At 34.2% G+C, this 27,312-nt stretch overlaps 2 protein-coding genes across 5 annotated transcripts; both read right to left on the bottom strand.

The window, feature by feature from the left end:
• Positions 1 to 859: 859 nt before the first annotated feature.
• Positions 860 to 3,203, bottom strand: EMB3101 (Tetratricopeptide repeat (TPR)-like superfamily protein). Of its 4 annotated transcripts, none has more exons than XM_078995933.1 (3): positions 2,901 to 3,203; positions 2,673 to 2,775; positions 860 to 2,516 (listed from the first exon to the last, which is right to left on the bottom strand). In XM_078995933.1, exon 3 carries the CDS (start codon positions 2,509 to 2,511, stop codon positions 1,030 to 1,032), a length of 1,482 nt encoding a protein of 493 aa, XP_078852059.1. In that variant the 5' UTR covers positions 2,512 to 2,516; positions 2,673 to 2,775; positions 2,901 to 3,203; the 3' UTR covers positions 860 to 1,029. The 4 variants fall into 4 exon arrangements, with proteins under 4 accessions (XP_078852059.1, XP_078852058.1, XP_078852060.1 ...); XM_078995932.1 differs by having other exon boundaries at positions 2,673 to 2,743; XM_078995934.1 differs by having other exon boundaries at positions 2,673 to 2,729.
• A 16,450-nt stretch (positions 3,204 to 19,653) lies between these two features.
• LOC145047623 (dyggve-melchior-clausen syndrome protein) lies at positions 19,654 to 24,593 on the bottom strand. Its single transcript, XM_078995930.1, has 18 exons — positions 24,199 to 24,593; positions 23,286 to 23,525; positions 23,114 to 23,177; positions 22,882 to 23,011; positions 22,515 to 22,656; positions 22,165 to 22,407; positions 21,995 to 22,079; positions 21,822 to 21,924; positions 21,605 to 21,730; positions 21,379 to 21,492; positions 21,108 to 21,226; positions 20,937 to 21,024; positions 20,720 to 20,812; positions 20,564 to 20,653; positions 20,343 to 20,462; positions 20,161 to 20,252; positions 19,994 to 20,051; positions 19,654 to 19,897 (listed from the first exon to the last, which is right to left on the bottom strand). The coding sequence occupies exons 1-18, from the start codon at positions 24,386 to 24,388 to the stop codon at positions 19,817 to 19,819; spliced, it is 2,178 nt and encodes a 725-aa protein (XP_078852056.1). The 5' UTR covers positions 24,389 to 24,593; the 3' UTR covers positions 19,654 to 19,816.
• Positions 24,594 to 27,312: the final 2,719 nt, after the last annotated feature.

Here is a 27,312-nt window from a genome sequence, read left to right as displayed (position 1 = left end):
TCCGCTCAATTTTGGACGGATTGGGAAGGAAATCAACAAAAGACTGATTTTACCCTTATCTTCCTCCCTCTTCTTCCTCTAACGGAGCTTCATCTGATGAACCCTTAATAGGGTAAAAATGTCAAATTGTAAAGCTTTTTTTTCTCCCCTTCAACTTGAGAACGCATCTATCCTCTCCTCTTTCTCCTTCCATTTCTTCCCCCTCCCCTCCCTTTCTTTCCCCTCTTTAAAATTTAAACAAAAAAACACGTAACTGTCATATATATGTTAGTGGACGACGGTTTGGTCATGGTCAACAACATCTTACTCCTTATTTGCCAAAAATTTATCATCTTTTTTGTAGTAAAATAAAGGCCTTTGTCGCAATTACGTTTTTTTCATCTAAAATTTAGCTCCACTTTTGTTGAGCCAAAGTTAGTTCAAATCTTTTGTTGAGATACAATACAACTCTTAAAAATACAATTAAACCACTATCATAAATGAACGGAAATTGAGGTATACTACCATTTTATATAAAATAAAATGCACTATATAAAATATGTTGTTGTCGTGGTTTTGTACATTTTGAGTTACAATCACACAATGATCTATCATTTAATCTCTGCCTTGATCTGAGGTGATGTATAAAACAAATTAATGACGAAACCCTTTAGAAAACATGATGGAAGTAAAGTGTTTCTTAACACTTTTCATTTTGGCCAAAAATTTACCAAGTTTCTTTTGATTCAAAATTACATTTATCATTTACTAATTATTGTAACATACCGATACATATTGCAAAAATGACACGATTATATTTGACAAACTTACTAAAAAAACTAGTAATAATTAGCTGATAAAAATAACATTAAGTTAAAACTAACTAATAAACCATTTAGAGTAAATATTTCACTATTATAAGAGAAATCATGTGGGAGAATTTATGCTTATGAGTTAACAAGGAAGCCTAAGCACAATAAGTATTACATCATACATGAAGTAATCACTCTCATTCAAAAACAACATTTTTTTTAACTATACATAAATTTCTTAAGACTCCAATATTTCAGAAAAAACCTTGGTAAAAACCGTATCATATATAACAGATGCAACCAGAGAACTCCATGTGAAAACATCAGGCATCTTTTCTTGGGTAATCATTTCTTCAAGCCATATAATTGCTTCATATGATCTTCCCATCAAGCAAAGACCTCTTATAAGCATACCAAAAGTATCACTATTTGGCCAATAAGACTTCACCAACATTTTCTCCAAAACTTCACTTGCTTCAATGTAACTCCCATCATGACATAATCCATCTATCAATATGCAATAAGTCTCCTTATTTGGAACACACCCCAATTGCCTACACATCTTCTTGAAATACCCAAGAGCCTCTAAAGATCTTTTTTCATTACAAAGACCTTTAATTAAACTGTTATATAAATTAACACTTGGAACACACTCTACAATTACCTTTTCAGCCTCATCGATCATATTAGCCCTACATAAAGCCATCATTTTAGCTTCATAAACTAATACCCCTGGTGTAAATCCATTGTCATCCATTTCTTGAACTACTTTTTCTGCAAGATTTAGATCACCCTTTGAATAAAGGTCAACAATCATTGTGTTGTAGCTCTCATAACTTGGAATCACTCCCTTAATAAGGGCATCACTCATTAGACTCTTGGCTTTTTCTATGTCTCTACCATTCCTACACTGATTGAAATCAAGTGGCATACGTTTCTTTTTAGGGGCTTTAAGACCTTTCCTAAGGACCTTATTTAAAAGATCTGCAGCCTCCTCAACATGCCCACATGAGCATAAAGTATCTAACAGGATTTTATACACTAAAACATCTTCACCACTACCCTTTTTGGAAATTCTCCAGAACATAGAGTACAACAAGTGGATTGCTTCGTTAATTCTTCCATCTTCACATAATCCTGTCATTAGGATCTGATAGGTATCCCTGGTTGGATAACAGTACTGATGATTCATTTCTTGGAAGACTTGAAGGGCAAGATCGGAACGTTTGTTTTTACAGAGAACATCAATTAGCCAAGTTAGTGAACGGGTTCTTGATTTCACTTCCCATTTGCTGAAATTCTCCAAGAAAAGATGATGAGCTGATTCGAATTTGGATTCATTCACCATTATCTGCAAGATGGTGTTGAAAGATTGTGTCCAGTTTACACAGTTGAAGTGATGGAGATTTTTAAAGAGAGAGATGGCTTCATTTAGCATTCCGGATTTTGCGTAGGCTTTGATTGCATCTGAAAAGACTGAATCTTGACACTCACATGAATCGTGTTTCATCTGGTTAATCACTTGTTTCATATCAAGTATTCGATCTGTGATGATGAGCTTGTTGATCATGGTGGCATATACAGGGCCATTGTGATGATAATTTGGGTATTTGTTTCTTGCTTCATTAAAGATTTGGAGGGCTTTCAATGGGTTTTTCTGGTTCTGGATGATCTGAGATAGGTATGTTGGTGTTAGTACTCTTGGCCATCTGATATTCATGTACCCTGGTTTCAAGACATGTATATTGCAATCACGAATTAGCTACAATTTAGTTCGTATTAGATACATGAGTTTGCAAAAAATGTTAGATTTAGCATCCTGAATAGATAATGAAGAGAAATCTTTTTCCTCAAATGAAAGTAACAAGGTAATAATCTAACCAATTATATATAGGGGATATAATAGCAGTGCTTTAGGTACTTTACGAGTGTTGAAACCTACACAACTTCCCCTTTATGGTGAGAAGATTTGATTAGAAACACACTGAATCAGCCATCAAGACAAGCCATCAAGACAGGCATTACAACGAACAGTTGGTGTCCACGAAGAGCTATACTCAGAATATCAAATAAGAATGATTTAAGAAAAAAAAAAAGGGGGGGAAATACCTCTGAAATCGGAGCACTTCAAAATACGAACTCAACTACTCAAGCACAAAAAACAATCTGTAGTGGAGGAGATAGCCGGGAACGAAATTCAATTATTCCACACTCTTATCATTAACTTTTACCGACGATGTTGATGGCGTCAAGAGTTAGGTACATACAGACTTCCACATCGCGAAGAAGACAACACGATCACCGGCGGGCGGTGGTTTTAGTGTCTCATATGATTGATCTGAATGCACATTTTCACTGAATTGCACACACTTTGTTTTTTTAAGGGTATGTTTTGCATACCTCGGTTAAATACGACCCGGAACATAAATAAGGGTTCTCCTATTTACACGAACTAATTCATGTATTTCCTGCATTGTCACTTTCATAATTTCAATTGTTTTTATATATTTTTTTCATTTTTTTTTCTTTAGACTACATGTAACTTATAAACCACACTCTTATGTTTTTGTTCTTTTAAATTTAGATGAGTTTAATTGAAATATGTATATAAAAGTATTTTTTAATAATCTTAAAAAACATAATTAAAAAATATATGTTAATAATAATTTTTTTAATTTTTAGTATTGTTATAAATTCAAATTCATTTTTAATAAAGTTTATTGTTCACTAAATGTTAATGATATACTTTATTACTTTAAGTTTACATTTTTAATAACCGTCCATTTTATAACATTCATAACAAGCTTCTAGTAACTATATAATGTTTTAAAAAAATAACATAGTTTAAATTATATACGTATTTGTGACAACCAGAAATTTCTAGCTTACATTCTTCATTTTTATCAAAGTTAGCTTCGTTTTGTTATTTTATGATGAAGTTTTGGGTCTAAAAGAGTGCTTAAAGCTTAGTATAATTGAGATACGTGTCGGAGGATGAGTTAGATTAGGTGTAGCATCGAAAAATCGGGCCAAACACACCAAACCAGGTGTGTGCGGCCAGCCAGCCGCACACAAGCCAACCACACAACCCTCCAGCCGCACACACCCTCATATATATACTATCCTTGGTCATTTTGATCATTTCTTACACTTCTACAAAGCTAGGACCCTAAAATCCTCTCAAGTATCATCCGGAAAGGTAACATCTTTCACCAAGAACACCAAGAACACCATGTGTTCTGGCAGCACACGCCTTCTGGCCGCACACATGGCCGCACACACGTGCTGGTAGCACACCTGGCCGCACACACACATATAATGTGTATTTTGGCCATACATTCTCTTGTATAGCTTTATAACCCTTCGTACAATCATATATGGTTGTAACACTTCAATATAAGTGTTTACTAGTCCCTAAGGTGGTCCCAAATTCAATATTTAGTGGTTCGTACCACTAATTATATTCATATATGTATCAATATATGCTAAATAGGATTCGTGTGTGTACTAAAGTCAACACTTGGCACTTAGCAATTGATCCAACATTTTCTTCAGAACCACTCACTATAGGTGAGTTCATACCCCTAAATGAACCTTTGAAATGTTTTTAAATACTCTTATGGTGGGGGGGGGGGGGATACAAGTTGAACAATTATAGTTATTATATCAATCACATGTGATTAATGACTACCAAGCAAATGGTTTTCTTACTTTCCAAACTATTTATCAAACTGTTTTACCTCAAACTGTCGTACAAACTCCTTTAATTGTCAAATACTTTTACTTAAACTCTTTTGAACTTATATTCTGTGTATCTGTATAGATATAGTTATATAAGTAGGATTGAAAGGACTTAGGACTGCTAGTCTACCCTGTCTCCTGTTCTTGTTTGATTGTGGTCTTAGGGTATCAAGATTTGTTGTCCGAAGGTCGTTTGAATCCTAGTTATATATTATGTATATGTATATAGATATAAAAGGTTATTTCTTTCATTCAATCCCATGCCCTAGGGTAGTAAGGGTATACAGACATGTTCATACTTTACTAGCAAGCTGTTATAGGGGTAGTTTAGGAAGATACCATTACTAGAACAATGAAACATACAAAGAGTCAGTTCATCCATGAGTCAGTACATACTATGATGAGAATCAAACATGAAACAGAGTGATGAGAAACAAACAATAGACACTGTGACGAGAAACAAACATACATGCTAGATAGAGAAAGAACGCACAATACAGCTAGCACACATATACGTTACACATACAATAATACAGTTATGTGAGCCATTAAACAGGGCATGTCACTACCTACCATGATTGTTTTTGTATCAGAATCTCCTAAATTGGGGAGCATTTGAGTTTGTGTATAGATCTATACTGGATTGACTATCCTACACCTTACTACTCGCTACAGTGGGACTTGCAAGTCTACGTGTGTCAAACGTCATTTTTACGGCGTCTTACATTGTCGTTTTACTATTCAGTCGGTAGCAAGATACAGGCCAATCACATGTTACCTTTAAAATTTATAATTGCTTAAGGTAGCTAGTACAGTAGTAGTTACTTAATACGACACTACAATACTATAATATTTTCCCATTACATTCACTTCGTGAACATGCACACGATGCACGGTAATGTAAAAACTATATTTTTGTTTAATGATAGTCGGATTGGGAAAATACACACTCTTACATGAGACACACACAGAGATAATAGATGCCTTGGTAGAAGGCTACATTTAGTAGAAAACATAGGGTTTTCTAGGAGAGTTCAAACAAATACAAACTTTACAAAACTTATACATTACATCCTACAAACATCTTGCAAATGCTTTCATACTAACACAGACACTAATATACTTATGATCTCACCAGCATTAAGCTGATACTCACTTTCAAAATAACTTGTATTCTCAGGTCACCACTAGACAGGTACAGGTGTCGGGCTTTTGAGAAGATGGAGTTCGTTCAAGACTCACTTTTATTTTGATATGTATATTTTTGGTGTCTATAACCTTGACAGAACACACATGTATGAAATTATATTATTAATGCAATGGATGATGTTGTTGCTTGTTTACTACTATTCATTGTGTGATACTGTACATGACGTTCTCCACCCCCGAACGATTCCGCCGTTCAGGTTTTGGGGTGTGACAGTATTTAATCACTTATATTTTTTTTAAATTATTTTTATACATATTTAGTTGTTTATGTTTTTTTCTATACATTTAGCAACTTACGTTTTTATTTTTATTTTATATAGATATGACCATTAAATATAACTGTAATATGTGTACAAAATAAAAAACATAAGTGATTAAATATATACAAAAAAAACATAAATGACTAAATGTAAATAAAATAAACATAATACAATCTAAATTGTGTTACCCTTTTCAATCATTTTTCTAATAATATTTATTTAACATTTTAGCCACTTGTATTTATATTCATTTATGATTGTTTATATATATATATATATATATATATATATATATATATATATATATATATATATATATATATATATATATATATATATATATATATATATATATAGAGAGAGAGAGAGAGAGAGAAAGAGAGAGAGAGAAAAAAAGAGAAAGCTAGGTTCAAATATGGATTGACATCTATGTTGGATTAGTGTCTAAGTCCATAACTATTTTGGTATGTACTTGACGCGATGGTGCATGGTCCTTTTGGGTTGCCTTCACCAAAGCAACTTGATTGGATAAATAAATAAAGAGAGAGAGGTTATTATGATTTATTAATATGTTATAAGAATAATATATTAAAGTAGAAATCATATTTGCTTAATTAATATTGGTCAATAATTAATTAGGAATTAATTTTGTGATCAAGTGTAATTAATTAAACTAGAGGGCCTGAATTGTAATTATGTGATAGTTACAAAATATGGTAATGGTTATCCTAAATATGGGTTGAACGAATTCAAGGAGATAAGGATCCTTGAAATCGTCCAAAGGATAAAGGATAAGGGTTTTCAAGGCTTATCTTATGGTTGCTTTGTGGATAAGCAACTAGATAAGGATAATGACTGAAACTCTATCTCTACACCTATATAAAGACCCTAAGGCCTTAAAATTCGTGTACTGGTTCCCAAGGAGTCCTAAGGACGAATTTTGACCTCTCTCCTCTCTCTTTATACCTTCTCCATTTGCTCTTGGTGTTTGTAAGCCATTAGAGGAGTGACACTTGTGACTCTAAGCATTCCAAAGTCATTACAAGGAGATTTGGGATTGTTATTGCTACATAACAATCAAGGTATGATCTTAAACCTAATTACATATTAATATGATTACTTGAATGCTAGAATTAGGGTTTATAGTCTTGGATTCAAAGCATGTACAATAGAGAAACCTAGATCCAAGCATTAGGGTTTGTATGAGCACATAGGATGTCTTATGAACAAAACCCATCAGTGGTATCAGAGCCATTGGTTTGGTTTCAATTGTATGAACTTGATATATTAGGGTTTATTGCCAATAAACCCTAAGAGGCTAGGGTTTTTCGAGATTAGGGTTTGCAAACCCTAATTTGCAAGAGTTTGAATAAGATCTTCAAATCCTTTCCTTAAACCCTTAAATTTCGAAATCTAGGGTTTGTTATAATCCCTTGATTTTCGAAATTTGCCTCCTCCCCAAGATAAGGTCCTAATTTTTAGGGATTTGGATTATCCCATATCTTGTAATTATCCTCTAATTGTTATATATGGTAATCCAAGATCTTACATTATCCATCCATATTTTCGAAATCTATATAGATATTTAAGGGATTAGGATAACTTAAATGTCTAAATGGTAATTATCCTCATTATTTAGATAATCCCTTATGATTTAATAATTAAATTAATAGTCTAATTCAAGATAATTATTAAATCAAAAGTTTTAATATATAAAATTTTAATTTAAATGTCATAAATTCGAAATTTTAAGATAGATTAAAACTAAATTGTTTTGAAATGGTTCAAAACTTGCCCTCAAGTTTTGGAATTTAAAAGTTGATTAAAAGTTTAATTAGGAATGTTAAATTCTAAAACCCTAGTAATGTTTTGAAAAGTTCAAATCACACCCTTATGGTTTTATTAATCAATTAAGGTGTATAATTAAAAGAAGTTTAATAAATCCATAAAAGTTTAGGTTTACAAATATAATTGTTAAATTTGATCACCTAATATTTTAAAAGTGTAAAATGCACCCTATACTATATATAACATTAAAAGTCTAACATTATATATATGTATGAGTAAAAGTCAGTCTTACCGTTAGTAGGCCTCATTCACGAAGCTGGTCTATAAGGGGTGTTTAAGGAAATTGCCTATAATATGGCGATTGAATGGGTATCCACTCTTACCCACCGCACTCTTGACTAGTGGAGGGTCGTTAGCTGAGGTAGGATAGGACGAAACCTTCCATTATAAGTATAATGAAATACAAAGTAACTAAATGTTTTTTCTAATTCCCAATCTTAGTTACTTAGGCAAAAGTGAATTGATGCAATTCCATGAAATTACACTTTGTGCCCTTGCGAAGACGTTAGTGGAGCGTGTGTGGTTTACCGGCTCACTAAATGGTTCTAAACAAAGGTTGCAAAGGGTGACCCAATGTTTGTCATAGTTCGATGGATTGGAGCGTGTGTGGTTTACCGACACATCGAATGGGTGATTGTAACATGTGAGGGCACCATGTAAGTTTGCATGGTTATTCACACCCGCTTTGTGATCCTCGGCATCCCAGTCACAAACAAGAGGGGCATATCGAGATTTAAACATGCCATTGAAAGTTCAATGAATCTCAAAGGATCTAGGAGTTTTCATAAATTTAAAATTTAAATTTCTTTTTCGTTTTTCATGGTGGAAATTAGTGAATCGTCATTCACTTACCTTCAAATATTCTGCAACTAGATTACAGCATCCCTTTTCTAGGTTGTAGCGTATTGTGTTGGGTCCTAGCCTTAGTATTTCATTTGGGTGATTTACTAAGGACTCAATCTATCAACTAACTTGAATTCATTTTTCTCCCGTTTTGTAGATGTCAAGGTTCGACAACTATGGTCTTCCCAAATCCCGTGGAACAAGCATTCCACATGAAGATGATATTCCACGATTCGATCGAGGAACAAGAAATCATGCTTCACGTCCTCCTCCTCCTCCAATTATTCTCCCTAACCCACAAGTTCAAAGGCTTGAAAAGTTCAAGATCACTCAAGCCCTTTTGGCAAGTGAACATAAAGAAGGAAAGTCGGTGTGTACACACGTCCTAGGGATGAAGTCACACATTGATAGGTTAAGAATGTTGGGATCCGTTGTATGTGAGGAAATGGCGGTTGATTGGGTTCTTCAGTCACTTCCTAACTCATATAGTGAGTTCGCAAGAGAGTACTATATGATAAACCACGACGTGACCCTTATAGATCTCACCTATATGCTTATTGTTGCTGAATCAGCAATGGTTTGGTGCAATAGAAAAGCAAAGTTGATTGGTGAATCTGCCTTCAGGACCTCTATGGATATAGACAATGGCAATGAAAGACATGCAATGATCGAAAAGTTTGATCATAAGAGAAAGGCGATGTCTGAAGTAGTTCCATGTGTTGTTTCAAAAGAGTCAATTTGCTTTTATTGCCAAGAGAAGGGGCATTGGAGACGAAGTTGCCCTATTTACCTAAGAGATCTAAGAGATGGGAGAGTCAAAAGTATGACTACACTTCAGGTAAAATCCACTATCTAACTCCGTTAAGTTCCTATTCATTGATTCTTAATACATGATGTGATAAGATTGCATTTGAATGTTTTGAAGGATCGGTGAAAAGAAAGGAAGCTTGATAAGAGAGCAAGATGAATCTAATCACAAGAGATGGATCCTGATCGCATGGACTTGAAGATTGGATTTTGAGCTTAGATAGTTATGATAGAGTTGTTAGAAATTTTCCTTTTACATAGTTTTCAATAGATTTTGCATTGTAAGGACAAATGTTTTTCCACTGCTTTTATAAATAAAATAAATTTTGTTTGACTTATTTATTTATTTATTTATTTTCTTGCGATGAAATCGTTATGAAAATTGATGTTTGCATATTTCTACAACGAATGGATATGATTCTTAGTTATGTTATGGAAATGTCGAGAATTTACCAAATAGGGAGAGTTTCTCATCACCCAAAGTTTCAATTGGACTGAAATTTGGAATCACGCAACTTGGTTGCATGGTGAATGAGAAATTTCATATTTGGAAATTAGACAAATTCGTTGACAAAGTGTCAAGTGAAGGACTAGGAGATCGAGTACACAAAGTTGTGTGTTCATCAAGTTCACCATAAGAGTAACAAAGATATTTGTCATGATTTACTAATGGCTTAGTAAATATGATTACACTTACAAGATTAAGTGTAATTCTGAATTGATTAAAGGGTTTAGATCAATAGTAGAACGAACAAGAAGAATCAAGTAGGCAGAAAGATAAAAGTTTATCCATTCTAAGAAGAAGAGAGAGTAGCTTTTATGCTTTATAATGGGTCTTAATGATTAAGAACCATGTATCAATTGATCCTCTAAGTAAGTCTTAGTACAATTGTATGTTTAAGAAGAGGAATCAAGGATTGAAGAAATGGTTAAATCAAGAAGTCTATCATACTTCGTTCCAATAACAAGTCTTAAAGTTAAGATTGTGGCAATGAGTGAAAAGTAATAAAGGTTTATAACATTCATAAAATGTGGAAAGTTGTGATGTCTTGAATAAGACAAAGACCAACTTGGACCAATTTATGAAGTGTTTTGATAAAAGCTACACTAACTCTTGAATATTTGGTTGTCAACAAATGTTTATTGACAAGAGAATCTTATATGTCAAGGAGTCAATGGGAGTCTTAATGGTCTTGAAAAGTTTCAAGAACAAATCAAATAAACCTTATCGATCATCACTAGCACACGAGTTGAGTTTTACAACCTATTGTGTTGATGATATTTTGATTCTGTGCTGTTCCAATTGAGTTAATTATGCATGTGAGTCCTATGAGTACTCATTTTGAACGCATAAAAGGCAAAGCACCTTGATTAATGAAAGGTACATTGATAGGAAAATGGTGAGATGCTTAACTACTTGGAAGACGTGGTGGACAGTTGTGCTACCATAAGGCAAGAAATCAAGATTAAAAAAGGGCTCGGTCCATATGAGTTTGAATTTGTCGTAAACTTTGGTTTTAACAAATTCACATGGATAGGAACAAATACACCATTTAAATCTAAGTGTCATAAGATTTCCTCCTTCATGAAAATGATTGTGAGGAAATGCTTTCACTAAGAAAGATTTTAAGAAGATAATGATTGTAAAATTGCATTCTCAAATTCGATCATGGTTAGGGTATCCCTTTCCATAATTTGAATTGTGAGGTTTAGCAATTAGTCTTAATTGTTGAGACACACATATGAACTATCTAAAGGCAAAGGTGTATAGGTTCAAGAAGCCTTGATAAAAGATTATCAAAGCACTAAGTATTAGAAGCATGGACTTAAGAAATTCAATAGGTATTGTCTCTCTGAAAGTTAAGATGTTTATGAATACATGTCGAAGCTAGTGGGAGCATAAGTGTTATGTTTTATAGTAATCATCATGATAGTGGGAGCATAAAAGTTATGATTGTATGATTATTATAGAAAGTATTGCAAGTTGATAATATTAATTATAGAAAAACAAGAGTTATACCTTGCAAAGTCGTAAGGGTTGTAAAGTTGTTTTGCTATAATTAAAGGAGAGAATATTATGCTTCATTTCAAATCTAAAGGATTAGGTTGAGAAATGTTGATAAATTTAATCAAAGGTACATAGTGTGTTCTTAAAATTTCGATTATGATTACGGCATTCCTCTTCACAATTCGAATTTTGAGTACATAGCAAATAAAACATTATGCGTCGTGTCCCATACGCTTCGGGTATAGGATCGATTGCAAATGCTTTAATGTTTGACCATTCTAAAATTTTCCAAATGCCTAGAGCATTTAGAGGGAAAAAGGGACTAGAATTGGTTTTGACTAAAATAATTAAACAACTATCAAAGGACAATCCAAAGTTCGACGAGGATTGGTCGCTTGTGAGTAGTTGGAAGTATAGTATTGGAAAATATGGAAATATTTCCATATTGGATGGACCATATCGATATCATTACAAATAGAAAAGATTCTATTAAGAATGAGTTGTCATGAGGAAAATATGGAAGCGTGTTCATATTAGGAAGTAAATATTGAAAATCTATGTCTAGATTAGAAACTTTTATGCAAAAGGATGTTCAAAGGAATGTACTTTGAGTGAGAGACATCATATCTAAGGAATTGTCTTGTAACAATCTACGTTAGAGGACTTTGTAATATCATTGGCAATAGTCTTTGAGACTTTGGTGCAGTGACATTACAAAAGGATCGTTGCATAAAGTGTTAGAATCTAGTATATTCTATAAGTAACAAGAATTTGATATTCTTACACTTAAGAAAATGGATTTGGAGTTGTAAAATGAGAATGATTGGAAATGTGTTCAATTTGTCTATTTCACAAAAATAAGAACCATAGGTAAACATTGTGTGCATGCTAGGAGCATGGGACAAGTGTAATAATTCAAGTAAGAAGTTGATTACCCGAAACGACAAATAATGAGTAATCAATATGGTGATAAATAAAACGTGTTTTATTTATGCTCAAAGGGTTGAGGCCATATGGGATTAGTATTATTCTTGTGTTTCATTTTGCATGTTTTGACTTCCAGAATAATTGAGTTTATTAAGAATAATCGAATTATTCAAACGGGCCACAGTCGTTAATATGTTGGAAGTAGATATGAATGAAGACTGTCGTGAATTGGTGTGTGGATTGTCTAAAAGAGTATTAGACATAAGCAAATGTTTGCTGCAACATTCATGAGTGCTTATGAATATGAATTTGAGCATTGGATTAAACCCACGCTCACTTGGATCACTCCATGAATTGTATCACGAGTGATTAGTGAGACGATAACATCTTATATTCTTGAAACCGAGATGTGTGAGTTGTATCTTGCGAATCGGTTGCACATTGATAATATGAAAACGCACTAGTAACTTGGTGTTATAAAACATATTGTTGTGTGTAATTTGGTTAGTGAGTGCAAGCAAGCATTGTATCAAAGTTTATCCGTTCCTTTTATCCAAAGAAGGATAAAAGCGATATCTTTGGGCCCCTCGATGGTTTAGTGATGACAAACGTAAATGCTCGGCCGGGCTAGGGCTAATTTGATTTGTTCAATTAGTCTGTCGTCATAAATCGGAAATCGAGAAGTAGTACAAAGAGAATGATTTGAAATCATATCTCATACGATATCTAGAATGGAGGAATATATGATCCCTTATCTAAGGACACGCGTATCTGATAGAATCAGAGTTGACAGCGGCTTTGGAAAGCTACGATTGCAGATCAGGATCTGAAGTCATACGCAGAATAGTTATTAGACTTATCCAAGTGGGAGACTGTTGGATTAGTGTCTAAGTCCATAACTATTTTGGTATGTACTTGACGCGATGGTGCATGGTCCTTTTGGGTTGCCTTCACCAAAGCAACTTGATTGGAGAAATAAATAAAGAGAGAGAGGTTATTATGATTTATTAGTATGTTATAAGAATAATATATTAAAGGAGAAATCATATTTGCTTAATTAATATTGGTCAATAATTAATTAGGAATTAATTTTGTGATCAAGTGTAATTAATTAAACTAGAGGGGCTGAATTGTAATTATGTGATAGTTACAAAATATGGTAATGGTTATCCTAAATATGGGTTGAACGAATTCAAGGAGATAAGGATCCTTGAAATCGTCCAAAGGATAAAGGATAAGGGTTTTCAAGGCTTATCTTATGGTTGCTTTGTGGATAAGCAACTAGATAAGGATAATGACTGAAACCCTATCTCTACACCTATATAAAGACCCTAAGGCCTTAGAATTCGTGTACTGGTTCCCAAGGAGTCCTAAGGACGAATTTTGACCTCTCTCCTCTCTCTTTATACCTTCTCCATTTGCTCTTGGTGTTTGTAAGCCATTAGAGGAGTGACACTTGTGACTCTAAGCATTCCAAAGTCATTACAAGGAGATTTAGGATTGTTATTGCTACATAACAATCAAGGTATGATCTTAAACCTAATTACATATTAATATGATTACTTGAATACTAGAATTAGGGTTTATAGTCTTGGATTCAAAGCATGTACAATAGAGAAACCTAGATCCAAGCATTAGGGTTTGTATGAGCACATAGGATGTCTTATGAACAAAACCCATCAATCTATTGTGTGGACGTGTGGATAATACTATTCTGTGAGAATTACAAAGAAAATATGTTGTTTGATAATATGAATACGTTCAATCTTATATAATTATTTTAATTATTAAGCATTTTCACTAATTAAATCGTCTATAAGGTTATTATACATTTTTTTTTAATTATTTTCATTTTGTCAGAATGTTATCAGGATGTTTATTGAGTCGTATTCTGTAAGAATTAAAATAAATAAAAAACGATGAATGAGAACAAAAATGAATCAGAATTTGTGAGAATCCATTAAAATAACAATAATTCTGTGAGATTGAACGTATTCACATTACTAAACAAAATATTCTCTTAGTAATTTTCATAAAATAGCATTATCCACGCGTCCACACAATAGTTGTCCATCCACATTATAACCTGGCCCTATATATATATATATATATATATATATATATATATATATATATATATATATATATATATCTGTGTGTGTGTGTTTATGTTTCTTCATTTACGATCGTTTAGCATATTATTAGATATAACAACAATTAAACTATTTATGTTTGTCTATACTTGACATCAAATTCGTTCATATTTACGTAGTATGATGTTAGCGCATCCCGTCGAGTATGTCTTTCTTGGTTCGACCAACCGGCGAAATCTGCCTTCCTTAATTGGAATAGCAAGAACAAGTCTCTCTATTTTTTAGGGGAGCACGTGATCCTCGCTACTTACTGCTTATGCTTATTTGTTATTTCAATGCAATTGGGAATCAAAAATAAGTAACTTGCCGACCCTCTTCCTTTATGTCCTTCACCCAACAAGGAAAATGCATAGCTCAATCGTGCAAGTTCACGTCGGATTACGGAATCTGGAGTAATGATCGAAATTGAATGTCTTTAGTTAAAAGGCGACGAAAGCTATCCTCGTGGCTTCAGGGAAAGAGATCCGAGAGTTTTGACAGTAATGGGAAGAGTTTGAAGGCTTTCCGTTCATCTCCCGCCTTAGCAGATTCATTGGCATCCTTTGCTCACGCTCATAGGGATAACATGGTGTTCTACTCAGAAGATCAGTTTCCTACTTGCTGCAAAAGTCAATTGCTTCATGATGCTTTGGGCTTATATAGCTTCCAACAATCATAGGTCTTTTAGCTCTTTTCTTTATGATTATGTATCCTATGGACCTTTTCTTAGGAGGTTTGGGTAGGAGCGGGTTGAGTCTGTATCACCGCGGAGCAATAACTGCGTCTGATCTGATCTATCTACTCAACAATTCATCTAGTGACTTCACGGTCGCCACTTACTGCACACTAATAGAATCTAAACACTTTCAAAGTGTTGTGGATTTATAAAGGTATGTTGGATGTACTTGGGTCTCTTTCACTTGTGTGCATCTTAACTATTATTGAAAGGACATGATCAGTATGACCTTTGGCTCAAGGCCTTTAGGTTGAGCCCATTCATTCCATTCGATCGATCTGTTGTAAATCAATGTGAGTAGCCCTACTTTCCCCACCTTCAGCTATCCTTTTTCTGCCTTCCACTTTTGAGAGCTAGACCAGACTTCCTTTTCTGGCTTCCAATCTACTAAGGACACCTGTCTTACTGGCTTTGAGTTTGATCCTTCCCTGTAAAACAAGGCGTGTTCGAATTTTGATTGCTTTTACGCGAGAACGAGGGACCACCCTCTAAGCCTAAGTACTCCTCAATGATCGATATCGTACAAGTACCATGAGGGAAAGTGTGACAACCCGAATATTTCGTATATAATTTCAGCAGTCTATAACTTCATTTGAAAATCAAATTCATTTCCGCCATCTTTTAGCCCAATTTAAAGTCCGTATTAGTATTCCGAGCCGACTACACTTAAGGATCAAGTGTTAGAAAAACCACCACTAAAGTCCTAACATCAAAAACCATGCCATAAACTCCATAAGATGGAGTTTACGGCCGTAAACATGGAGTTTACGGCGGTAAACTCCGGGCGGTAAACTCAATTGGGCTCTAAACTCACCCTATATAAGGAATGAGTGGTCCTCCGTTTCAATCTTTTCCACTCTTAGAAGTCTCTCTCTCTCTCTCTCTACCCTCTATCTTCAAACTCGGATTTGATCAAGAATCATCCATTTCAAGCTCCTAGATTGTAAGTATTCCTATCCTAACTCATTGTACACTAGGATTAACATGTTTTGGACTTAGAAAACACCATGAATCAAGGATGAATGAGAGTTTACAGCCTATGAATGTTCTTGGGTCGTGAACTCCCTTTAAGGGTGCAAAGTTGCCCTTTCTTCCTTCCTTATGTCTAGAACTCAACATAGAATCAACCACCATCGAAGTAGGGACCTTAAACATCAAAGAAACCAAGTCCTCTTAGAGTTTACGGCCGTAAACCCAAAAGGAAATGGTCCTTTGGCTGTAAACTCCAAAAAAGGGTCCATTTGGAGCCCTAGTCACTTCCTATGCCCCAGAATGGAGTCTAGCTTATTTCCCTAAGAGATATAACATCTTTAAGCAACCAAGAACACCACTACCATGAGTTTACGGCCGTAAACTCATGGGGAAGTGGTCTTTGGGCCGTAAACACCTCTAGAGGTCATCCACTTGAAGAGTAAACTCCTTAACGAGGCCATACACTCCTTAGATGCAACCCGTATTATTCCTAACACTTGAAATAAAGTGTTTCCCCGCATTAGAGTGTATTTACTTACTTAATTAGTGGTTAAATAACTAATTAGATACAATTATGTATCAATTCATGTTACATAGGATCCTCATGTGTGTTCAAGTCCTCAATTAACACCTAGCATCCTACCCAACACTTCCATTCATTCGAATCACCCTCGATAGGTGAGTTCATACCCCTACACCTTTTCCGAGTTTTTCATGTTTTCAGGGGGGAATACAAGCAAAGTACAAGGGAACTTATACTCAGAACTTATTATTTCTTATGAAATACTTACATGTTCATCATGCTTTTAACACGGAAAACCGATTTACCAACCGATTAAGAAATTAACTTGTAGAGTTAGTTTTCAAAACTAAAACAAGGAAACTTGTGAATCTCATCATAAAATGTTATATTTTATAGTTTACAAAGGATTCACGCCAATCATAAAACGGAATTTTCCATACTATTACTTGTAAATTTGTTATTTTTAAGATTGGAGACACGTCCTCGGTAACACTCCACAGAGATACACGAGTGGAGGACCGACCCTGTAACCAGAATCTCCTGGAGGGAGAACGTGACTTGTGTGTATAGATCTATACGGGACTGATTACCCCGCACCTTGCTGTTAGCTACAGTAGGACCGACAGGTCTACGGGTGACAAAGTCATAAAATGATATTGGCCCCGTTACGCGCCATATCCAGTTTATTGTATGGTTATGGAACTCGCAAACTTAGATAATGGAGATTTACTCTTAGTAATAATGAACCTAGTGAACTAACCTCAAAGTAATAACTCTTTTGATTACTAGAGGGTATCAACAATACCCTTAGGAATTAGTTCACTACCTACTTATTAGTTTTATGTGTGTATTAAAGCTAACGTATCTCATCGAGAGTAACCGAGCTTTCAAGGAAACTGCACCTAACGATACAAGTATGGTAAATACTTGTACACCTCATTTCCGGATCGATAACCAACCATTGACTTTTAAGGAAAATATGGGTTTTTCCTGGGATAACTTAACTTTTCATAAATAGGATGTTTAACAAATGGATAACCAAACTTCTTTTATAAGAAAATATGGGATTTTCTTGGATAACAACTTTTCATGAAATCAAAGGTACATTTTCTTTTACCAGAATTCAACCGCTTATGAACTCACCAGCTTTATGCTGATATTTCTAAAAATGCTTGTATTCTCAGGTTCACGTTAGACAGGTATCTCGCTTACTTTTGGAGAAGACGGTGCATATAGAAGTCTCGTCTATACTTTTGTTATATTGATGTATATAAACTATGTATTTCTCAGCTTTCAAACAAATGTAAATATTCTTATGTAATGTAATTGTTGTGTTTGCTATGCTTACTATGTACAATGGTTGTGATACTACGCATGACGTCCTCCGCCACGGAACGTTTCCGCCGTCGGTTTCGGGGTGTGACAGATTGGTATCAGAGCGTTTGTTTATAGTGAATTAAGTATACCGAACCTTACATGGTATACAACTATAAACACTAAGGGGCCGAAGTGCTCTGAACTAAAAGTATACTTTAAAATACAAGTATTTTACAAAAAGTATACAAGAATACCTAAATATCAGAAACAGTAACCACGAGTAGAACAAAACAAAAGTAATTGGGTGTTGGGCACTGCGGTTAAACCTGGGCAGTTATGTAGTCGTGTCTAGGGTCAATATAGTCTGATCAACTATATTCATTCGAGACACAGCCAACATGTGCTTGGGAGTGACTGTGGTGTACAACAGTCCTAAAACTTACCAAATATCCAAACAACAAGTCATCGTCGCAACAAAACATAAAATACTATAGGAGTATTTTAGTCAGAGCCGAATATGTTGAAGAAATTCATTCCAAGTGGTGCTACTCATTCTTTCCTTAGCGATAGTTTACTTGCTTTAGTAACTTTTCTTGTTCTATCGCCTAGTAGAACACTCTATCTGCCATAATGAGATATCTCTTGTTTCATATCTCTTGATTCTATCCAGAGGACTTACCACCCTCTCTTTCCTGATCATTTTAGATCAAGATGCCTCCAAAGAAAAGATCCAGCTCAAAGAACAACAATCCTCCTCCGCCACCTCCTCCATTTGATCCTGCCATGTTCCAAGCAATCGTTACTGCTTTGAATACAAAAGGGAAAGAATGATCATCAGCCTGACACCATTATGGATCATCATATTAAATTTGGAAGGCATTGTAAACGATGCCAATGTTGTAAGCTTGTGTGATGATGTTCCACAAGAAAGCAGAGCGAGAGTAGGGGAGTAATTGGTAAAATAGAAGGCAGGATGTTGATGAGTTTCCGAATGTGGCGTATCAGAGGATGAGAGAAGCAAAGACAATAATTTTGTTTGGGGGAGTAGCCATTCATGGGATTGTTTGGTTTGTTGGAGTTATTTTACAGAGGAGCCGAGTGGGAGGATGGTGTAATTGCATTGCTAAAGGATTGTGGAAAAAGATTGATAATATGGAGTTTTGCCTAACAATTGTATTGGTTTACAAAAGCTACTTTCGGTGAGGGTCTTCAGAGAGGAAGAAGAAAGATAGAGAGAGAATGCGAGTTTAAATGAAGATGTTGGATCGCATAAAAGGAAGTCTAAGAAGCCTAATCAACATTAGTCAAAAGGCAAATTTCTATAAATGTCTATATGGCAAGGGGTAATCAGCTTTCAGAAATTTCAAAATGACTATTTAGAACCAACAAAACTCACATTATTCTCCTATAAAACAACAAAATAACTTTAGGGCTTTTGTGTCATTTCCTCTATTTTCATATTAGCAAATTATCAATGTAAATGCAGTTGACATTTTGTGAAGAACTTGTAAAATTGTAACAAGTGTGTAACGAGGAAAAGACCCAACAAATCAAATCAATTAATTACTCCTATCATATCATGTGGTTGTCAAAACTTGTGTTAGAAATAGAAAATCACAATGTGTATACACTCTTTTATTTATTTATTTGTGTTGTTTATTTTTCTCTATGCATATATGTACATAAAAGGATGTGTTGTGAGTTAAACAGATGACTCCAGAGCCTCCTTCACATTTAACAGCACGTGTTCTTCTGTATTCCCATCCACAGCTCCATAACTAACCTGCATTTCGTTTATAATTATTTTTATTTTTAACCACCAAATTAAACCAATCCCATTTTCAATAAATCAATAAATCAATAAAAGTAGAAAACAAACCTCAACAGGCAGCTCAACCGGGAACAAGTTGATGCTACTGGGATTAAACCTGAAACCACTGCACACGTAACAAACTCGATTTTAAAAAGTAGAATAAATAAAGTGCAAATTATGTATTTTTATTAATTTAGAAAATCTAAAAATAAAATGGATATTTATAGATATACCTGCGAGAGATTAGCAACTGCCAGACGTAAGGAATGAAGAACTCTTCCGGGTGGCTTTCTTGTTCATATGTGAAGCGTAATTGGGTGAACATCTGAATTTGCAGCATAACATTGTTAAAAATATGAACATTTACCATTTTTTATTTTTATTTTTTCAAAAAAAGATGTAGATTATTATTTACCTTCATCCCATCTCCTCGCCAAAATCTGCAGTTTGTGTTGATGACTTGCAGCACCTTCTCAACTGACCATTCACCATCCAACTTTTGTGCATCCATTCGGCTATTAAAGAAGTCCAACACCTACCAAACATCATCAATTCAATTCAATCATTTTGTATCAATAATATATATATTATATATTATTATATGATTAAAGTAATGGTATTTATTTTGGTGCATACAGAAAAAATGTTCTCCAGCAACTCATTGAAGCGTGGATGATTCCGGAAAGGTTGAAAAACCTCCTGCCTGTGCATAATTGCATAAATCACCTGCCAAATTTTTACAAAGTCAATCTCAAAGGGCATTTACGTCTTTTTGGGCAATACTGTTTGTACCTCTGGGTTCCTTGGAAGTGCGTAAGTCAGGATTGCATTCAGTATCTCCAACACGATCCTCAAAAAATCCGTATAGATATGCAATTCTGCTGACTGGTCAACAAACAAACAACATATAGGATATAATACAACCTTATATGATGCTTTTAATAGCATGAAATAAATGTAGTATGTATGCCATAATTAACAATTTAACCATGTAATAATAATAATTTACCGTATCTTCAGGGAGTTTATCATCATCTTTGAGTTCACTATCATTTATCTGCATTTTATCATTCTTTAGCTCTGCTAGTTTTGCATATCTGTATATCATGCCCATGAAAAACAGTGATTAGTAAAAAATAAATAAATGAAAGTACAATGTTGTTATCAGGAAGATGCTTACTTGCGTGACAACATGTCAAAAAGGCTAACAAGGCGTTGTGATGCATATGAACTTAATCGATGCACATGAGGCGCCATGTTAGCTAAAGCTGCAAGGCAATTTGTATGTAGATAAACATCCTGTTCCAATTTATAAAAAGTTAGCTCAAATATAACTAATATAAAGCATAAACACACACATACGTATACATGCAGCTATATCTATATTATATAATATATATAGCATAATAATTATTATAAGTGGAATTAGATTCTTTTATATATTGTCTTACCCGCATCTTAGACATGTTATACTTCACTGTCCTAATTAGAATGATGACCATAAGAGAGCCAAGAGATGTTTGATGAAGAAGCCGCTCTTGATACCATGGAACAGAAGGCAGAATCTAAAAAAAAATGTCAATATATATTAGGTTAATTTCCCCAATAGATTAAGACTAAACTCAATAAAAAAAAAAAAACGTATAATTGTATTTGATAAAAGTAAAAGAAATTTACCAGCTTGTGGATGCTAGCATTAAAAGAAGCATCTTGACTAAGTATAAGCAGAATAATCAACACCATGTAGATTTGATTTGATGTTCTCCTTGAAGCATCATAGAGTGTCTCCAACAAAGGCATTAACTGGCCATTTTAATTGAAAAAAGAATCTCAGACAAGATACACAACAAACAAGACTAAATGTATTTTGCTTTTTGCAATAATAGATTCATACCAATGTATCTATATCAGTCCGCACCAACACATATTCCAAAAAGTCTGAATTCCCATGAACCAAAGCATACAGTAGCAAAACAGCAGTTTCATCAGCCAAACACCTGCAGTTATATGAATAATATGTAAAATACAATAGCTATAATAAAAATATGAAGTGAAATCAGGTCTTACATGCCAAGTGTATCAAAGAGAGAAGCAAAAGACAATCTGACAAGTGGACCACTGTGTGCATTTCCCTCAATATCCACCCTATCAACTGCAAGGGGGTGGTGGTGATAAACTATGTCAGTTACTTGGAAATAACAAGGGAGCATTGTACTTTCAATATATATATTTCTTACACTCAACATCCTTAACATTTTCCAAGGCTTTGCAATACGGGTTTTCAGCAAAATATGTTTCATCTTTCAGAAGAGATTCAGAAGTGACACCGGCATTGATGTTCTTAACAGATTCCACAAGAATACATTTACGATAATGAATGAGTATAAGTAGTATATTGATACTGCTGTCTGCCAGTTGACTTCTTGAAGCTTCTACACTTGAATTTACAAAGTAACTAAGTGGTAATAGCACTATATTTGCTGCAAATGAGGTATAAAGAACATTCTTTTAGACATACAAGATATATGTACATTGGGGAAAAAAAAGATTATTAGTTTTTGGAAGATTATATATAATATATTATTACCAGCTGCTGAACCAACTCTTTTCAGAACACCAAGCTGATTTTCTTCAGACAATAAGGTATAAGATGAACTAGTTTTGGATCGTGGGCGTGTGATGTAATTAAGTAGCAGTTTGTGAACAACCAAACCTACTAGAGAACTATCCTGCAAATATGGTGTTAAGAGAAAGAAAGGATTAGCATTCTTAGGGAATGTTTGGTTGCCAAATATGGAGGAGGGAATTCAGTTCCATAGGAATCCTTCAAATTCCATGTTTGAAGGATTTCATTATTTATAGGGTAGGGTGGAAGGATTTCAATTTTGTTCTTTATTTTTTTATTGATAGACCAAAATACCCTCATTATATATATTGAAATTGTTAGTGGTTACCTCACTCATTGCTGCATCAATGAAAGGGTGAACATCATTTGGTCCAGGTGATGGACCAGAAAGAAGCTGTGTAGACATGGCAATGAGCATGAAGTTCAGCAGCTCATGATGTAGGAGATATGTCTTGGGACTTCCAAAAACAAAAGTATTTATATGTACACAGTTAGATAAAGTAATCATAGAGCCTACTACTATAAAATGAATATAATAATAATAATAATCAGAAGTATACCTTATTTCGACTCTGCCAATATAGCTAAGCACAGCATGCATAACCATACTTATAATGCTCTCATCTGCAATCAACAACAAAATACATAAATGTTGAGAATACAAATTAATTGTTATATTTATGTAAGACACTTCAAATCAGAAAAAAAGTATTTATATATTAGATGAATTACCTTTACGGATATTGCTTTGTACTGTTTCACTCTCGTCTAGGGACAAATACAAATCTTCAAGGTTCTCACTTGTCGAATTCTCTATTGAATACTTAAGAAATACAGAGGATATGTAAGATGCATTTACAGCTTTCATTGAAGCCACAGATAGGACACCAGGGTTAGAAAGTGACTCTTGTAAACACCAGGTTAAGTGGATTAACATCTTTGCGAGGTGCCTCGTAGAACCATTGTTTCGTGCTGTGAAATAGAACAAATCAATATCCAAAATAAGACCCTAATGAATGCAATCTATATGTAGTCCACAAAATCAAGTTTAGCTTAGATTTCAGCAAGAAAAAACTAAATTAATCACTTATAATACATCTCAATTGATAAAGTTAAGACTACTAATTAGATAGGAGACCAGAAATAGGAATGAAAATAGCAGCAAGATAATGGAATCTCTAACACAAAAACATTAGGGCCCAGTCCTGCATACTGTGTCAACCATTTGAATAGGTGGAGGGATAGAATTCCAGCAATGACCTCTTAAAGCTTGCGGAAAACTAATGAGAAGCATATATGGGCAGAAGCAACGAATTACTCAATATGGTATAACAGAAAAATCAGAAGCAAACCAAATAGCAACTACCCTTTGTCAAAGGTTTTGTAAGGAAGGTGGCTTGACAGATTATCAAGAGAATGAATGTAAAACGAACCAGGTTTTCCGCCTAATTTAAACATGAAATGAAAAAAAAAAATCTTAAGAATTCCCCTATTTGAGGTAGCATTTGGAGGGATAGTTCTCCAGATCATACCGGAACCCCTCCGCGCCATCAGCTTAAAAGCTCACAAGTACAGAACAACTATTCATCTAAACACCTGACAGAGAAGTACATTACATTGAGGAAAACAGAACGCTACAACTAACCGAATTCCTGGCAAGCTTGTTCAACACGATTAGCCGGCCAATGGAGGTCAAACGGGAGCTCCAGTAATTTCTGCCAGTAATCAGAAACGAGCGGAAACGTTTTATCACCAACAAATGTTCCGATTAAATACTCCGCCGTGTCCTGCGACAACTCGCTGCCCCACCGCGGTGTTGAAGGCACGGCCCCCATCTAGTTTGGATTTTGGCAACCAAGGGACCTCCAAAATATGGCGTAGATCAGTTTGATGGATCTAAGTTGAATACTGGAGTAGAAAACGTAAATGGCAATAGTCTAACGACCTGCAATTTCGGGAGGCGTAGATCTTGAGACGGTGGTGGTCGTCGGTGGGAGACTCGGCTGAGATATCTTCAAATCTTCAAATAACAATATTAATAATAATAATATAAATAGTAATTGCTAGTAAAGTAGCCAAACGCCAAAAAGGAAAAAATCTGTTGGCGAAATTACAAGCAAACCAAATAAGAATTGCCTGCCTAATTAAGTTAAACTTGTAATTTTATTACACCAAAACGAATTTTTTAAACAACTATCAAGTAGTTGGCTACAAATTACAACTTATAACACAACAATAGAGTACCTCTCAACAACTCTAATCTATAACATTAGTTTTATTTAATTTTTTGCATCTTAAAGAAATCAAGAAAAATAAACACTTACAATCAAATCAAAAAAGGAATCAGTTGGCATCTTTCAAGGCGTTGAAAAATAAAATTGTTCGAAAACTTCATCTAACCATAAACATAGTAATTATTACACTATTAAATAATTTTCTCCTGTAACACTTAAACCAGTTGATGTTTTAGTGTTTGGATGGGTCGGAAGAAAACATGTATGCGTAGATCTAACAGGGGTTTTCCCTCTTGTGGGTTTGGGGAGTGGAGTTTTCACGGTGGGACAAAACTGCTTTAAAAGTTGCATCAAACAAAGTGGCGAAACATGAGAAAGCGTGTATAGAAAATCAACACACGTTTATACCCTTTGCATTTGATACTTTCGGTTTCCTTGCACCAGAAGCTGTGGAACTACTCAATAGAGTCCAGCGGGTCATGCATTGTAATGTTATGATTCCAAGATCTATAGATATTGTTTTTAAAACAATTAGTTTTATCATCCAAAAAAAAAGGTTGCAGCACAATTTGTTGCTCGTTTACCCGTTACGTCTATGTAAATATTTCTTGATTAAAAAAAAATTAAAAAAAAAAATAATAATAATAATAGTTGTATGTCAATTTTATCAAAAACCCTAAATCAAAAGTATCATAAATCAATCAATATATCCCACCATCTACAAACTTTCACCCTCGACAATAATTAAACATATGTGAGTCTAATTCGATTTCTAAATCACAAACCCTTCATAAAGTCGAAAAAAAAACGTCATCTATCAAATATTTTTCCGAATATGATAAAATACATAAGTACGAGGACTATTTATGCCAATAAAACAAACAGTTTGCCTTTTGACCGTAACGTGACCATAGAATTAGAAAGTGACATGTTTCTCTTGGATCTTTATGGATACATATCCATTCATCCATTAATTAAATAAGAAATTTATTTTGTTATTCTTATTGTTTTCTTTCTAATTATTTTTTAACGCCTTGGCTTGTTCTTGAGTTTTTTTGTAAATTTATTAAAGGAAAATGAAGTAAAATTTTGACAGAAAAAAAAAGAGGTGAAGGAAAATATTTATTATTTTGTGTTCCTGAATTCGAAAGAAATGAAAGGAAAGGAAAGGAAATTTTTTAGTTTGTATAGAAGGAAAAAGAAAATAAAACTTAAAATTTTTCTTCCCCTCACTTTCCTTCCATTAATGAAACTCGGAAACACGATTTTCTTTCGACACCCTTCACTTTCTCTCCGTATCCTCCCATTTCTCTCCTTAAGTGCAACTTGGGAACAAGGCTTAAGGGACAACAAATTGTTATAAGAGCTTTAGGAGGAGAAACCTTTTTTTAATTGAACATGAGTTTTAATTTGGTGAACTCTTTGTTGCTAATTTTTTTTGGATCGGAAAGGGTGAATGTATTATTAAGTGACATTTTGTAATAGGTTCGTAAGGTTTCTCAATTCGGAATCAAAATAACAACAATATCTATACTAAAGTGTTTTTGGGAAAAATCAAATTCCAATTTGGTAGGACACAAGGTATTCGACAAAAGGTCTAAGAGAGTACCAATTGATTTTTCGTGGGGTTCAAGAATAAGGATTGGTTTCCGTTTTAAAAGAGATAATTTAAATAGTGAAAGGGTTCATTTGGGTGGTAATCGATTTGATTTTCATATATGTTTATTGATTAAAAAAAATTAATGTTTTAGTTCGTTTATAGGCAACAATTTGATTGGATTAATTAAAAGGGTGAATTGGAGGCGGTTGATTGTTGGATCAGTTGAGATTTTCACAAGTTTTGATTGGTCATGAAAGGAACGTTCAGTAACAAATCCATTAGGTCAATGTACTGCAAACATGGAGCTGTTTGGTGGAAGAAAATGCAACGATCTTGATTATTTGAAGGAATAAAATATGGTTTTGTCAAGTGGTAACCAACGTATTTACATGGAAAATGGTCTATGGCGGGTCAAAATCCAGGCAAGAGCGTTGCTTAAAAAACAAAGAACCACTTGTTGGGGAGAGGCCTACTATAAAGGGTAGGATAGTTTATATATAGAGGATATGAAGATTAAGAGAGGTTATTGTGGCAATGTCAGAAGATATCATATTTGTTCCTTGTTCGGAAGGGAACGGGGTATGGAACCAATAAGTAAGAATTTCAACGTCAAATCATTTTGAAGAATAATCTTTTGGAAGATAACAACAATTGTCAAAAATAGTTGTTTTAGTGAAAATAGTAGCACAAGAATATAACTGTTTAATATTTATATATGATAATGAGAAATGTGTTTATGTTGTATATGTATGTATGAAACATATTTAGATATGGATGTTATGGGTTTCCAACCAAAGAGAAGTAACAACCTAATTTTGATCAGATCAAATATTGGACTTGTAAAACTAATACTATGTTGTACTGAAATTATAACAATTAAATCTGTTAAGACTAAAGTTGCAAACTGAGCGAAACACAGGGTCAA

Source organism: Lactuca saligna, chromosome 5, assembly GCF_052625555.1.
Source record: "Lactuca saligna cultivar CGN05327 chromosome 5, ASM5262555v1, whole genome shotgun sequence".
Classification (NCBI taxonomy): Eukaryota; Viridiplantae; Streptophyta; class Magnoliopsida; order Asterales; family Asteraceae; genus Lactuca; species Lactuca saligna.
This window is presented reverse-complemented; position numbering and strand designations above follow the sequence as displayed.